The sequence below is a fragment of the Panulirus ornatus genome, chromosome 1 (assembly GCF_036320965.1).
Source record: "Panulirus ornatus isolate Po-2019 chromosome 1, ASM3632096v1, whole genome shotgun sequence".
Lineage (NCBI taxonomy): Eukaryota > Metazoa > Arthropoda > Malacostraca > Decapoda > Palinuridae > Panulirus > Panulirus ornatus.
Genome location: NC_092224.1, coordinates 65,068,855 through 65,083,066, shown reverse-complemented (window position 1 = coordinate 65,083,066; position 14,212 = coordinate 65,068,855). Strand labels below are relative to the sequence as shown.

The window sequence follows — 14,212 nt, the reverse complement described above, 5'->3', positions numbered from 1 at the left end:
TCATCACTGAATAGTCATTTAACTGAGGTTAGGTGAATAAAATACAATCGAGACGAAGTGTTTATTTCTGGTGTGTTTTACAACAGCTGGTGGGAGGGACTGACCCCGGACCAGGAAGGAAAGGTGGTGGTAACATTGCCATCTGTCGGTCATATTACCAAGTTATTTTTAGAATCTGACGGTGTCCGAAACGTCTTTAGTAATCGGTTATTTTTTTCCCCTCACCTCCTTAAGTGTTCATCATGACACCACTTTCATTTCGCTCTAGTTACTATTTAACGTCTGGGAAACGACGATAAGATTGATAGCAGGGGGGACGATAAAGAACTTGTGCGTTCGCTTAGATATGTACTTCTGTGCAATACTGTATATATGTTGAGTTCAGTCCGTCAGGCACGACGGTAGGAGCCCTCTTTTTTTTTGTATAATGAATCAAAAGCCTAAGCATCTTTCCCAAAGGTCGTACTGTCTGGCTCAATGGTCGTGCTATCGTACCCAAGCGGTTAGCCTCGCACGACTGTGGGTGAGGGTCGTGTGATTGTGTTGAGGCGGAGTAAATATTTTCCCTCTCATGGCGACGTTCGGACGCTGTCAAAGGAGTGACTCAAGCATTCTTTGCAGTTTTTTTTCCCTCCGTTTACTATACCTCCCTAGCCATCATTCGTACCAAATGAAAAAAATAGAGATATTTCTTCACGTATAGTCAGTTTTTAACTCTCAGTACGTAATTTTGGAGAATTATTTTTTTTGGGATAAATTTTTTTCTATTCATGGTACCATGAACGCGCGCGACCGTTGGTGGGCCGCGGTCAGTCCGCCGCACGCACAAAAAACTAGTCCGTATCATCACGGGTAGGACTCGTCTTCAGTACTGTTTTTTTACCGCTGTTGATGATCCTTGCGTGGAACGTGAGCCATCTTCACTTGTAACATTCTCTGGCATGGCTTCTTATGCCCCTTACATGAGAGATATTCCCCGATGATGTGTGGGAGAGTCTGTTTCTCACGGTAAACAACTTCACGACGTCTGCCGCCTCCCTGGGCCACAGGCAAGTGAAAGTTAATGCCATGAGCACGACCGTATGACCCGTGGGTATGATGGCGTGACCTCTCTCACCTGACCTCCGGCCATCATCATACCCGTAGGATGTTACCGTCGCGCTCTAAGAGCTTGAGTGAGGCTCTCGTATCATTTGATGGCTGGTTCGTTGTTTGGGCATAAGGCCTGTCAACTGCCAGGGGGTCATTTAAGATCTTTAAACGTCGGTACTTGATATTAATCAGCCGGAAATTGATTGTAACTCCTTTCTCCCAGGTGTTCTATGACCACATACACTCTCGTTATGCATGAGGCCAATAGAGGTTTTCGCTACGTAAGCCTTACGTACTGCTGGTACGTGGAGACGAGGCCATCCCATTGCGTAATCATCGCATGGATTAGATTAGATAAAGATTAATGACTTTGACGACATTATTCATACATTAGAGGAATATTACGCACAAATATGATAAGCTTAATCAATTGAAAAATGTATTCATGATAGCAGTTGAATACATGCTGTTAGCAGGATGCAAGCTTGAGCACGTATGAATGATAGCTGACTGAGCTTATGATGACAACCTATATAGCGCATGACGTCAGAGTAATTGTGTCTTTTTGAATGTTTATACAGTAACGGGAGGGAGATGTACAGTGCTGGGGCCCATGTCTTGAACTTTTATCATTACATAACTTTTAGACTTTTTCGTACGATTGTCAGCATTCACGATTTCATCACTTTGTTTCTTTCATTCAGTTATTTTTCTCATACCATATGTTTATTTGTGTACTATACTCTCTCTCTCTCTCTCTCTCTCTCTCTCTCTCTCTCTCTCTCTCTCTCTCTCTCACACACACACCTTTTGGACTTCATAGAACAATTACCAATTTCATTGCTTGCGAGCAGTACTATATAGATAAGTTTAAGAAGAGACCTCACATATATTTCGCTTACAAGTCCGTGAGACTTACATTATATTTGCGCCTTCCAACTGTGACTACCACACTGGTCTGTGAGTTTCTGGTGTCGTCCTCTTATCACAGCCAACCTCGAAGTGACCCATTGGTCTGTTGCTGTCTTTTAAGTTACACAATGTCAGCTCCCAGATCCTTCGCGCACACAGCTTCTTTCCCCACAAGATCATATTGGTACCGTGACGTTATTTTACCGTGTCCTGTCCTTATTTCCACGTGACTGGGCTGAGTTTCTTGACCCATGTATAACTTCCCTTGTGAGCTGATGCAGGCCTTCGTGATCGCTCCTTATGTTCCCCATGCCCTTGGCGCATTATCTGCATACATATTCAGGCAGGTGCTGGACTCTTCCTTAAGTTATTAATACATATAGAGCTGGGTCAACACCTGACGTCGTGCCATTAATACATATATAGCTGGGTCAACACCTGACGTCGTGCCATTTCTGTATGTTGCCCACGTCTTCATTATTATTTGTGTCATTTTCATCATATGGTCTTCGTACCATCATTCTCTCCTCCCCTCTTGTATTATCACCTTAGGAGCTGATGGAGTCGAATGAGGATTTTTCTTTGAAGGCTCAGTCTTTTGTTCCTGATGTATGCTGTGTTGCTATGGTGAGGTAGGCGAGCGCGTATGTATGTGTGTGTGAGGTAAGTGCTTTGTGAGCCGCTGAGTGAGTGTGTGTGTCAGCCGTGGTGGTGCAAGAGACCAGCTATCAGTGATGGGTGATTTGAATGTGAAGGTGAGTAAAGTGGCAGTGAAGGGTGTGATCAGGAGGCACGGGGTAACCAGTATTATGAATGGAGATGGTGAACAGCTTGTAGGGTTATGTGCGGAAAGAGGACTGGTGCTTGGAAATGCCTGGTTTAAAAAGAGGGACGTACACAAGTGTACGTATGCGAGTAGGAGAGATGGTCAGCGGGTATTACTGGATTACATATTAATTGATAGGCGTGTAGAAGAGAGACTTTTGGATGTGAATGTGCCGAGAGGGTCAGCTGGTGGGATGTCTGGTCATTACCTTGTAGAGTTATGGTAACACTAGCAGAGGCGAAGATTTGTAGAGGTTTTCAGAAAAGAGGAAACGGTATGGGTTAGAGGAAAGGTGTGGAAGTCAGCTTAAAAAAGATATACCAGGAGAGACTGAGTGTAGAATGGCAAAAGTTGAGAGTAGACGAAGCTTTGGGAATAGGTGAGGAGTGGAAGGTATTTAGGGGAACAGTGCTGGCATGTGCGAGAGACGCGCAAGGTCGGACAGATGAGTGAGATTGCGAGAGGACGAAGTAAAGTTGCCAGTGAAAGAGCAAAGTGTGGTATATGGGTGGTCCTTACAAGGAAAGAGTGTAAATTATTGAAAGATGTTAAAGAATATGAGCCAGAAGGTCAAGAGGTAGGTGTAGGGGTTGAAGAAAGAGGACAGATGAGATCAGGGGTGAGCGAATATCAGTAAACATCAGGGAGAATAAGATGATTTGGAAGGAGGTAAATAGTGTGCGAGAAACATGAGAACAAGTAAGAACTTCGGTGAAGGGGACGAAGGGTGAAGTGGCATCAGTGAGTAATGAAGTAAGGAGATGATGGAATGAGTATTTTGAAGGACTCTGGAATGTGGTGTGTTTGGGTCGGGATGGTGTGCGAAGTGAGAGTCATAGAGAATGTTGTGGTAAAGAAAAGATAAGAAGTGAAAGCCTTACGTAAGATGAAATGTGGCAAGACGACTGGTGTGGATGGTATTGCGGTTAAATTTCTTGAAGGTGTTGATTGTGTTGATGACTGGTTAGTTAGGGTTTTTAGTGTATATATGGATCATGGTGAGGTGCCTGGGAATGGGTGGAAAGCATGTATAGTGCCAATATATAAAGGCAAATGGGATAAAGGTGAGTGTTCAAACTCCAGAGGTATGATTTTGTTGAGTATACTTGGTAAGTTTTATGAGAGAGTAGTGGTTGAGAGGGTGAAGGCATGTACAGAGAGCATCAGGTTGGCGTGGGGCAGTGTAATTTCAGATTTGGTAGAGAGTGCATGTATCAGCCGTTTGCTTTAAAAGAAAAAGTGTGTGAAAAATACGTAGAGTAACAAGGATTTGTACATAGCATTTATGGATATGGAGAAGGCGTATGATGAGGTTGATAGAGATGCCTTGTGAAAGGTCATAAGGGTATATGGTGAGGGAGGCAAGCTACAGCACTGAGAAGTTTTTACCAAGGACGTAAGGCAATTATACGTGAAGGATGAGAGGAGAATGAATGGTTCCCAGTGAAAGTTGGTCTGCGGCAGGGGTGTGTGATGTCACCATGGCTGTTTAATTTGTTTACGGTTTCAGGGGTGAGAGAGGTAAATGCAAGAGAAGGGGCAAGTATGCAGTTTGTAGGGGATGAGGGGCGGGGGGCTGAAAAGTGAGTCGAATGTTTGCTATTGACAGTGTACTGGTGGCAGATTCGAGTCTGGAACTGCAGAAATTGGTGACTGAGTTTGGAAGAGTGGTTGAAAGGAGGAGGCTGATAGTAAATGTAAATAAAAGCAAGGTTAAAGGTTTAGTAAGGTAGAAGGACACGTTAAATTTGGTGTGAGTTTGATTAGGAGAAATTGTAGGAAGTAAAGTGTTTTAGATATCTGGGGGTGATGGAAATGGAACTATGGAAGCGGAAGCGAGTCATAGGGTGGGTGAGGGAGCGAAGGTTCTGGGAGCATTTAAAAATGCGTGCATAGAGGTTGTTATCTGTGAGGGTGAAAATGAGCATGTTTGAAGGTATGGTAGTTTCAACAAAGTAATATGGGTGCAAGGCATGGGCTATGGGTGAGGATGTGTGGAGGAGGGTGGATGTGTTGGAGATGAAATGTTCGAGGATGATATGTGGTGTGAGGTGGTTTGCTCGAGTAAGTAATGAAAAGGTAAGAGACGGGTGTGGTGATATAAAGAGTGTGGTTCAGAGAGCTGAAGAGGGTTGTTCTGAAACGGTTTGGACATACGGAGAGAATGAGTGAGATGAAGTTGTCAAAAAGGATATATATATGTTATACAGGGCTCGACGTGCTGTCAGCGGAGTGAACCAGGGCATGTGAAGCTGGGGTAACCCATGGAGAGGTCTGTGGGGTCTGGATGTGGATAGGAAGCTGTGGTTTCGATGCATTACAAATGACTCCTAGAGAATGGATGCTAGCGAACGCGGCCTTACTTCTGTTTCTAGCGATGCCTCGCTACCCCTGGAAACTGCCAACACGTTTGTATATTTCTTTCTTTCAAACTATTCGCCATTTCCCGTGTTAGCGAGGTAGCATTAAGAACAGAGGACTAGGCCTTTGAGGGAATATCCTCACCTGGCCCACTTCTCTGTTCCTTATTTTGGAAAATTAAAAAAAAAAAAAAAACGAGAGGGGAGGATTTCCAGCCCCCCGCTCCCTCCCCTTTTAGTCGCCTTCTACGACAAGCAGGGAATACGTGGGAAGTATTCTTTCTCCCCTATCCCCAGGGATAACGTGTGTGTGTGTGTGTGTGTGTGTATATATATATATATATATATATATATATATATATATATATATATATATATATATATATATTGCAGTACGATCACAAATGACATGCGTGTTATGGTATTTGCTGATAATCATGAGGAAAAATGAAACACGATAGGTCCCAAAGTGCACTCGGGAATTACCGGCTTTCATTTTCCTCGTTGTTATCAGCTATATATATATATATATATATATATATATATATATATATATATATATATATATATATGTATTCCTATGAGTCCACGGGGAAAATGAAACACGAAAAGTTCCCATGTGCACTTTCGTGTAATAATCACATCATCAGGGGAGACACAAGAGAGAAATATAACAGTCAGTTGATATACATCGCAGAGACGAAGCTAGGACGCCATTTGGTAAACATCACCTCCACCAGCTCCCTATCCCCCTCTGCATTCATGGCTCGCCCCAGCTCCAAGACGTACACACTAGTACCCATGACCGTCCCCTATATACAGTGAGAGACCTCTCCTCCTCACACACGCTCTCTTAATGTACCCAAGATGTGAACTCGTCCCTCCTCCTTATGACTCGGTTCAACCCCTCCATGGTTCCCTCTGCTGCCGTGTCCACTCTCAGGTATCTAAAACACTCCACTTCCTCCAGGTCTTCCCAATCTAATCTTCTCACTTGAATCATGCTATCTCTCACACACTCCCACCACTCCCCCCACGCCCTACCCCAGTGTAGTTCAAATGCCTCATTTTTTTGTGCGCAATAACTCGCCGCGTTTTCCTTTCACGCGCTCTCCCTAACCCGGGCGCCAGCTTCTCGTGCTTTTCAGTGGAGTCTGCCTCAAGAGCTGATGTCTGCGAAAAGCAAGCGGGCATTCCCTCCCCCCCCCCTCTCTCTCTCTCTCTCTCTCTCTCTCTCTCTCTCTCTCTCTCTCTCTCTCTCTCTCTCTCTCTCTCTCTCTCCCTCTCTCCATACATTGGACCTGCCCCTCAGCTCAGGAGACCCGCATAGGTACAGAAACACACGAATGAGTGTGTTCGGACCAACTCGAGAACATCTTTATGAAGACATGCATACATACCGATATGAGATATGTAGGCAACTGATGTATGAGACAAAGGCAAGTGATATGTGATATATATATAGCCAGCTGATATATCACATATCCAGGCGAGTGATATATTTATTCATTTATTAAACTTTGTTGCTGTCTCCCGCGTTAGCGAGGTAGCACAAGGAAACAGACGAAAGAATGGCCCAACCCACCCACATACACATGTATATACATACACATCCACACACGAACATATACATACCTATACATTTCAACATATACGTATATATACATACTCAGACATATACATATATACACATGTACATAATTTATAATTGCTGCCTTTATTCATTCCCATCGCCACCCCGCCACACATGAAATGACAACCTCTTCCCCCCGCAATGGCGCGAGGTAGCGCGAGGAAAAGGCAACAAAGGCCACATTCGTTCACACTCAGTCTCTCGCTGTCATGTACATTGCACCGAAACCACAGCTCCCTTTCCACCTCCAGGCCCCACAAAACTTTCCATGGTTTACCCCAGACGCTTCACATGCCCTGGTTCAATCCATTGACAGCACGTCAACCCCGGTATACCACATCGTTCCAATTCACTTTATTCCTTGCACGCCTTTCACCCTCCTGCATATATACAGGCAACTTTACGCAGCTTCACGAGCAGGCAAAGTACATATTTCTCTCGTATTTCACCAAGTCGTTTTCTATGTTTCATGGCTCTCTTTAATAATATTCTACCTACTTGCGTGGTGCCTTGGCTCTGGCCATGTATATGGTGCTTGTATGGGATGTGTTATTGTTTACATGACTCGCTTTGTGAGATATGTGTCCTCAGATGTTGAGATTAGACTACTGTTATAAGTTAGTGGAAGTATAAGTAACACACACACACACACACACACACACACACACACGTACGCACGGTAGTATAGTGGTTAGCGTTACTGACCATATGAGCCAGCACAAGAATTTTAAATCGTAGACTCATCATTCTGTCCACACTCAACCCAGGTGTTCATCCTCACCTCGGAGCTAGGCGATAAGTGGGTGCCTTGTTTAGCCGGGTGTGTGTGTGTATGTGTGTGTGTGTGTGTGTGTGTGAGTGTGTGTGTGTGTGTGTGTGTGTGTTAGCACACATGTAGAAACAAAGACATGGTGCGTATCTACAAAGTCAAGAGACGGGGAAACACGATTGTAGAACTCCCCGTAACATACAAACAGATAACTCATATTGACCTGTTCCCCTATATTGTAACAGAAGTTGTCTCGTTTCACGTCTTTTACATGGAGATATACTGTTCCCATTTTCTTCCTTAGGTGGAAAGATGTATTGTTCCCATTTTCTTCCTTAGCTGGAAAGATACATTGTTCCCATTTTCTTCCTTAGCTGGAAAGATATATTGTTCCCATTTTCTTCCTTAGCTGGAAAGATATTGTTCCTATTTTCTTCCTTAGATGGAAAGATGTATTTTCCCATTTTCTTCATTAGCTGGAAAGATACATTGTTCCCATTTTCTTCCTTAGATGGAAAGATACATTGTTCCCATTTTCTTCGTTAGATGGAAAGATATATTGTTCCCATTTTCTTCCTTAAATGGAAAGATGTATTGTTCCCATTTTCTCTGTACCTCTGTACCTGGTCCTTGATCATTTTCTTCTGAAATTTGTCATAATTTCTCGTTGGTATCCGCCCAGAGGTAAATATATACATACTTTTCTCTTCCCTTCGCTCAGTGTCCTGAACCAAAATACCGGGTTGTGGGGGGTGGTCAGCACAGCCGGACCTCTCCTTTGTTTTACGAGGTCAGGGGTTAAGATGTTACAGGAATTCATTTTCCCCCTTGTGTCTGTCGCGGATAATTGTAACGTGGACGGAATAGGTTTAGGTGGAGGGTTTAGGATTGGTGTCAAGGCTTTGATTTAGATGCCCCATGGGGAAAGGAGAAAAGTATAATTCCACGAGAAATTAGACATGTTTTGAGTCTGCTTTCCTGCAGAGGTGCGTTTCAATGGCTGTGCTCAGAGGTCGCTTTGTAAGGAGAGAGAGAGAGAGAGAGAGAGAGAGAGAGAGAGAGAGAGAGAGAGAGAGAGAGGGAGAGAGAGAGAGAGAGAGCTAGGACGCATCATGTGATCTACGGGTGAGGGGGTAGTGTCTTCCTTCTCATGTCTCCATAAACATGGTGTCTTGATATTCTTTATATGATCCACTGAGCACGACGGTACGACCCTTGGGCACGACGGTACGACCCTTGGGCACGACGGTACGACCCTTGGGCACGACGGTACGACCCTTGGGCACGACGGTATGACCCTTGAGCACGACGGTACAACCCTTGAGAACAAGACGGTATGGCCCTTGAACACGACGGTATAACCCTTGAACGATATGGTACGACCCTTGAGAACAAAACGGTACAACCCTTGAAAGCGACGGTACGACCCTTGAACACGACGATACGGGCCTTGAGCACGATGATACGACCATTGAGCACGGTGGTACGACCCTTGAGCACGACCCTTGGGTATGATAACCTAGGGTCTGGGATGACCCTTGAGCACGACCTTAGCGTCCTTGGGTATAGCCCTTGATAACCCTTTATACCCAAGGGTCATAGCGTTATGTTGAGGGATTGTGCCGTCGTGTTCAAGGGTCGTTCCGTCGTCCTAAAGGTTCGTGCTGTCGTGTTCAAGAGCTATACCGTCGTCCTAAAGGTTCGTGCTGTCGTGTTCAAGAGCTATACCGTCGTGCTAAAGGGTCGTGACGTCGTGCTAAAGGGTCGTGCCGTCGTGCTAAAGGGTCGTGCCGTCGTGTTCATGGAGTTAACATAAGTGTAACATGGACTTTGCTGCTGTTCACCGATCAGAGGAAAACTTGAACAGCCTGATTGCCTATCATACCTGACCACTGGTGAACGAACAGGCTTTCTGTAGGTAGTTGACCACTGTTGAATAGACCTCTCCTGACCACGCACCTCAGTGGCGAGATAACTGATGACGTGAGGCCTGTGACCGACAGTCTGACCACTGGTGAACAGTCTGATTACTGATAAACAGTTTGACCATTGATGAACAGTTTGACCACTGATGAACAGTCTGATAACTGATGAACAGTCTGATAACTGATGAACAGTCTGACCACTGGTGAACAATCTGATAACTGATGAACAGTCTTACCAATGATGAACAGTATGATCACTGGTGAACAGTCTGACCAGTGGTGAACAATCTGACTAATGATGAACAGTGACCACTGGTGAACAGTATGACCACTGGTGAACAGTATGACCACTGGTGAACAGCTAGACCATTGATGAGCAATCAGATTTCTGAAATCATCAGTTGAATTGCAGTTTAGCTCTCACACCACAGATGAATAATCAGTTCACAGTTGATTGATCAGACCACAGATGATTAATCAGACCACAGATTGATAATCAGTCCACAGATGATTACTCAGACCACAGGTTACTAATCAGTCCACAGTTGATTAATCAGACCACAGATTAATAATCAGGCCACAGTTGATTGATCAGACCACATATGAGCAATCATTCCGCAGTTGATTAATCAGACCACAGATTAATAATTGATAAGTTGATTGATAATCAGTCCACAGATTAATAATTGATAAGTTGATTGATAATCAGACCACAGATTAATAATTGATAAGTTGATTGATAATCAGACCACAGATTAATAATTGATAAGTTAATCGATAATCAGTCCATGGTTGGCTCGCAACCAGATGGCAGTCATTTCCTGAGCACGACAGTAGACGACGACCCTTGATCACGACGGTAACGACCCTTGGGCATGATGACCTGACTTTGACCTGACCCTCGTGGGTCGTGCTGAGAGGCTGGAAGAAGTGACGATGTTGTTAGACAGACAGTTATGGAATGACCAGGACTGTGGCCAGAGAACCAGTCAAACTTCAGGTTGTGAACTGGTGTTATACCACTGTAGGGTGTGCTGGACCATTGTAGTACCACTGCTCAGTAATTAAACTGTGACTCTGACTACTGCTGAGTTGTTAGACCGTTACACAGACCACTGCTGAGTAATTAGATTGTTACACAGACCACTGTTGAGTAATTAGATTGTTGCATAGACCACTGCTGAGTTGTTAGACCGTTACACAGACCACTGCTGAGTAATTAGATTGTTACACAGACCACTGTTGAGTAATTAGATTGTTGCATAGACCACTGCTGAGTAATTAGATTGTTGCATAGACCACTGCTGAGTAATTAGATTGTTACACAGACCACTGTTGAGTAATTAGATTGATGCATAGACCGCTGTTGAGTAATTAGATTGTTACACAGACCACTGTTGAGTAATTAGATTGTTGCATAGACCACTGCCGAGTAATTAGATTGTTACACAGACCACTGTTGAGTAATTAGATTGTTGCATAGACCGCTGTTGAGTAATTAGATTGTTGCATAGACCGCTGTTGAGTAATTAGATTGTTACATAGACCGCTGTTGAGTAATTAGATTGTTACACAGACCACTGTTGAGTGATTAGTGTTACACTGTATGACCACTGTTGAGTAATTAGACAGTTATATAGTTAGACCGCTTTTGAGTAATTTGACTATTACACAGACCACTGTTGAGTAATAAGACTGTTACATAGACCACTGTTGAGTAATTAGTCTCGCAGTCTGAACACTGGTGAATGCTATTTGACTGTTCGGCGGTTCGATCGTTTACACCGAGTTTATGACGACGTGCCATTCGCGAGTGTGAACAGCCTGCTTGACTGTTATGACCCTGTGTTAACCAGCGTCCCGTGACCTTGCTCCTGTTACTGTAAAAGATAACATAGCAAACACACACGTGTGTGTGTGTGTGTGTGTGTGTCAGGAGTCAGTCGTCCCAGAGCGTAAGTCTGCTAACGTCATACGCTACTGATGGACGGCGGCAACACACACACACACACACACACACACACACACACACACAGAACACGGGATGATGCAGTGAGTGAGTTTGATGACGTCATGATGACTTGAGTTCGATGACGTCGTGATGAATTGCACGTCCTGCTGTGTTGCCTTGACGAGTGTGTGTGTGTGTGTGTGTGTGTTGTGTGGTCAACCTTCCACCAGATCTCTCTCTCTCTCTCTCTCTCTCTCTCTCTCTCTCTCTCTCTCTCTCTCTCTCTCTCTCTCTCTCTCATCTCATCGCATCTCATCTCATCTTCGCGAAAATCGGGTAGGTGTCCCTAAGTAGATGAGATGACATGTTGGGTTGGATCTTACAAGAGTGGAGGTGTAAACACGTTCGAGGTGTCGATGATCCCTCTTGCCAATATTCTGCAGGGAGCGTCGTGTCTGGTGTGTCTCTGTTCCCCGTCTCGCTCGCACAGTATCTTGGACCAGAATGCTTCCAGGCCCCAGCCCATATGGGGGTTGAATAAACAGATCCAGTTACGATACATCGTAGGATCGAATTGATTCCAGTTACGCTACATTGTAGGATCGAATTGATTCCAGTTACGCTACATTGTAGGATCGAATTGATTCCATAAGAGACTGGATCGCGGGCAGTTAGTTATATGAAGATGTTCCTTAGCGTCTTCGAGGACATTTGGTATCGTGGATCGTATTTTTTACAAGGGTATTCAAAACTGTGACAGACCATTGCCTCCCACTGAGGCCATCACAACAACAGAGGTTGATCGTGTGAACATGGCTGAGCTGGTGTTCATCAGAGGGGGTGGTCATTATTCACGGCTCTTCACCAGATGTTTTACATGTTGTAAATGAGGCAAGAACGTCTGTGAAATGTTTCATAACCTGGAACACCTGTCCCGTTGTTGTGAACTTGTTGTTAAGATTGTTGAAATCGACTCATAAGACTTTGATGCCGGTGGTGTATCTCTCTCTCTCCTACATCCTGAACAATCAGATGTGGAGTATATTGTCTACTTCCCTGCTGTTATACAGGATATGTACTGATCCAAGGGTCTGCTGGCTGACTCCAAGGGCTTGTTACTTGCTATGTGTCAGTCCAACGATGATTTGTGTACGTTGTTTTAGTGATTAATGAAGTACTATTTTCATTATTATTATTATTATTATTATTATTATTAATATCATTATTTCTTTCATCATTGTGTTGTCGTTCTTGTTGTTATGAAATACATTTCTCTACAGATTCCCTCAAAACTTTAGAATTTCATCGCGGTAACTGTGATCATTTTAATCTTTCTTGAACGTGATTGATTATACACATCTCTGCGTCTAATTAGTGATGCTTCATTAATGAGATTTTACCCATAGATCCTCAGCTTTCGGAACTACAGTGGGGACATGCTGCCTCTGTCTCAATATTTCCTCTAATGTTTCGTGTATGTATGTCTTGATCAGTCATGCCGGAGCACAGCTGTGGCTCCTGCCTCATGTGAGGAGCTAATGACTCGTGTTGTGTCCACAGGCCGCGAGCTGTAGCATCGGTGCCATTCGTCGCTCCTGCAGCTCCTCCAGTCGTCAGCAGGTGTTGTGTGGTCTCGACCGTCACAGGGTGGTGTGTGTGTGTGGACAGAGCCTTCGTGCGAGCGCTACAAGGAAGCCATAAGGTCGTCGTCAAGGGTAATTATTACGATGTTCATTGAGAGCGAGGAGGAAAGACTAGTCGTAGGTCGGAGGTAGTGTTAGCTGGTCGGTTCCCATCGTGAGAGAGTGTGCCCCCATACAGCGCCACCCTGGCCCAAAAGGCACCCTCCGCCCCGACCCGCGCCAACCTCTGCCCCCTCTTCGCCGCCTCCAAACGCTCTCGCCGACGCTCACTGTTCGTAGTGGGCGCCGTCACCAGCCCGAGTCGCCACAGCCGAAGAACCAGCTTGCCCGAGACAAGCGGCTCGACCCAGGAGCATCCCCAGGCCGACGAGGATCTCTCGACCCTCAGTCTCACCGGGTGTCCAGGCGGCTCCAGTGTCACCCTCGGTGCGGGCTGGGCTTGTCTGAGCTGCGGCGTGGGTAACCTCAGCCTCCCCTGCTCCTGGTTTAAGATCATCAGCGGACGGTGTGTGTTGGCCTCCCGCCGCGACGCCGCCTGCCGCCCGGAGCACGAGCGTCTACAGGCCTGGATCGTCAACCACGGCCCCTGGGTTCCATAGCTTGATCCTGCTCAAAACCCGGATCGACGACCCCCTGACGACCTGTAACGACCTACCCGTCCTTCCCAGTGTTCCACCACCTTGACCACCACGGCTGCGACCATGGCGCCTCTCAACCCCATCGGTGAGTACCCTGGCCAACTCTTTCTATTTTTTGAGGCAAGGTTGCTTTGGACACAGCCTCAGTCATACCATGTCTCTCCCTCCACAGATCCATCAAAGGTGTTCGTCCGCAATACTATCATGTGACAGTGTGTGTGCTTGTGCATTTGAGTGCAAGTAAGCTTGTGAATAACTGATTGTACAGAAATTGGAGGGTGTTCTACACCCGTAGGATCATCATTCTCTCTCTCTCTCTCTCTCTCTCTCTCTCTCTCTCTCTCTCTCTCTCTCTCTCTTGCTTTCATGCAACTTCTTAACTTCTTGTGTCTGTCTGCAGTTTTATCACGCAGCCTGTCCCATCTATCCACAACTCTACTGTTATGATAGTATTGGTTTACTT

General features: G+C 45.2%; 1 protein-coding gene across 3 annotated transcripts in view; it reads left to right on the top strand.

Annotated features, from left to right (window-relative positions):
• Nucleotides 1–14,212, top strand: part of LOC139749220 (uncharacterized) — a 489,778-nt gene that overhangs the window by 84,328 nt on the left and 391,238 nt on the right. For all 3 annotated transcript variants that reach the window (XM_071662967.1, XM_071662950.1, XM_071662959.1), the window contains exon 2: nt 13,029–13,834. In XM_071662967.1, coding sequence (XP_071519068.1) covers nt 13,813–13,834 — 22 coding nt within the window. In that variant the 5' untranslated portion in view covers nt 13,029–13,812. The remainder of the gene's footprint in view (nt 1–13,028; nt 13,835–14,212) is intronic.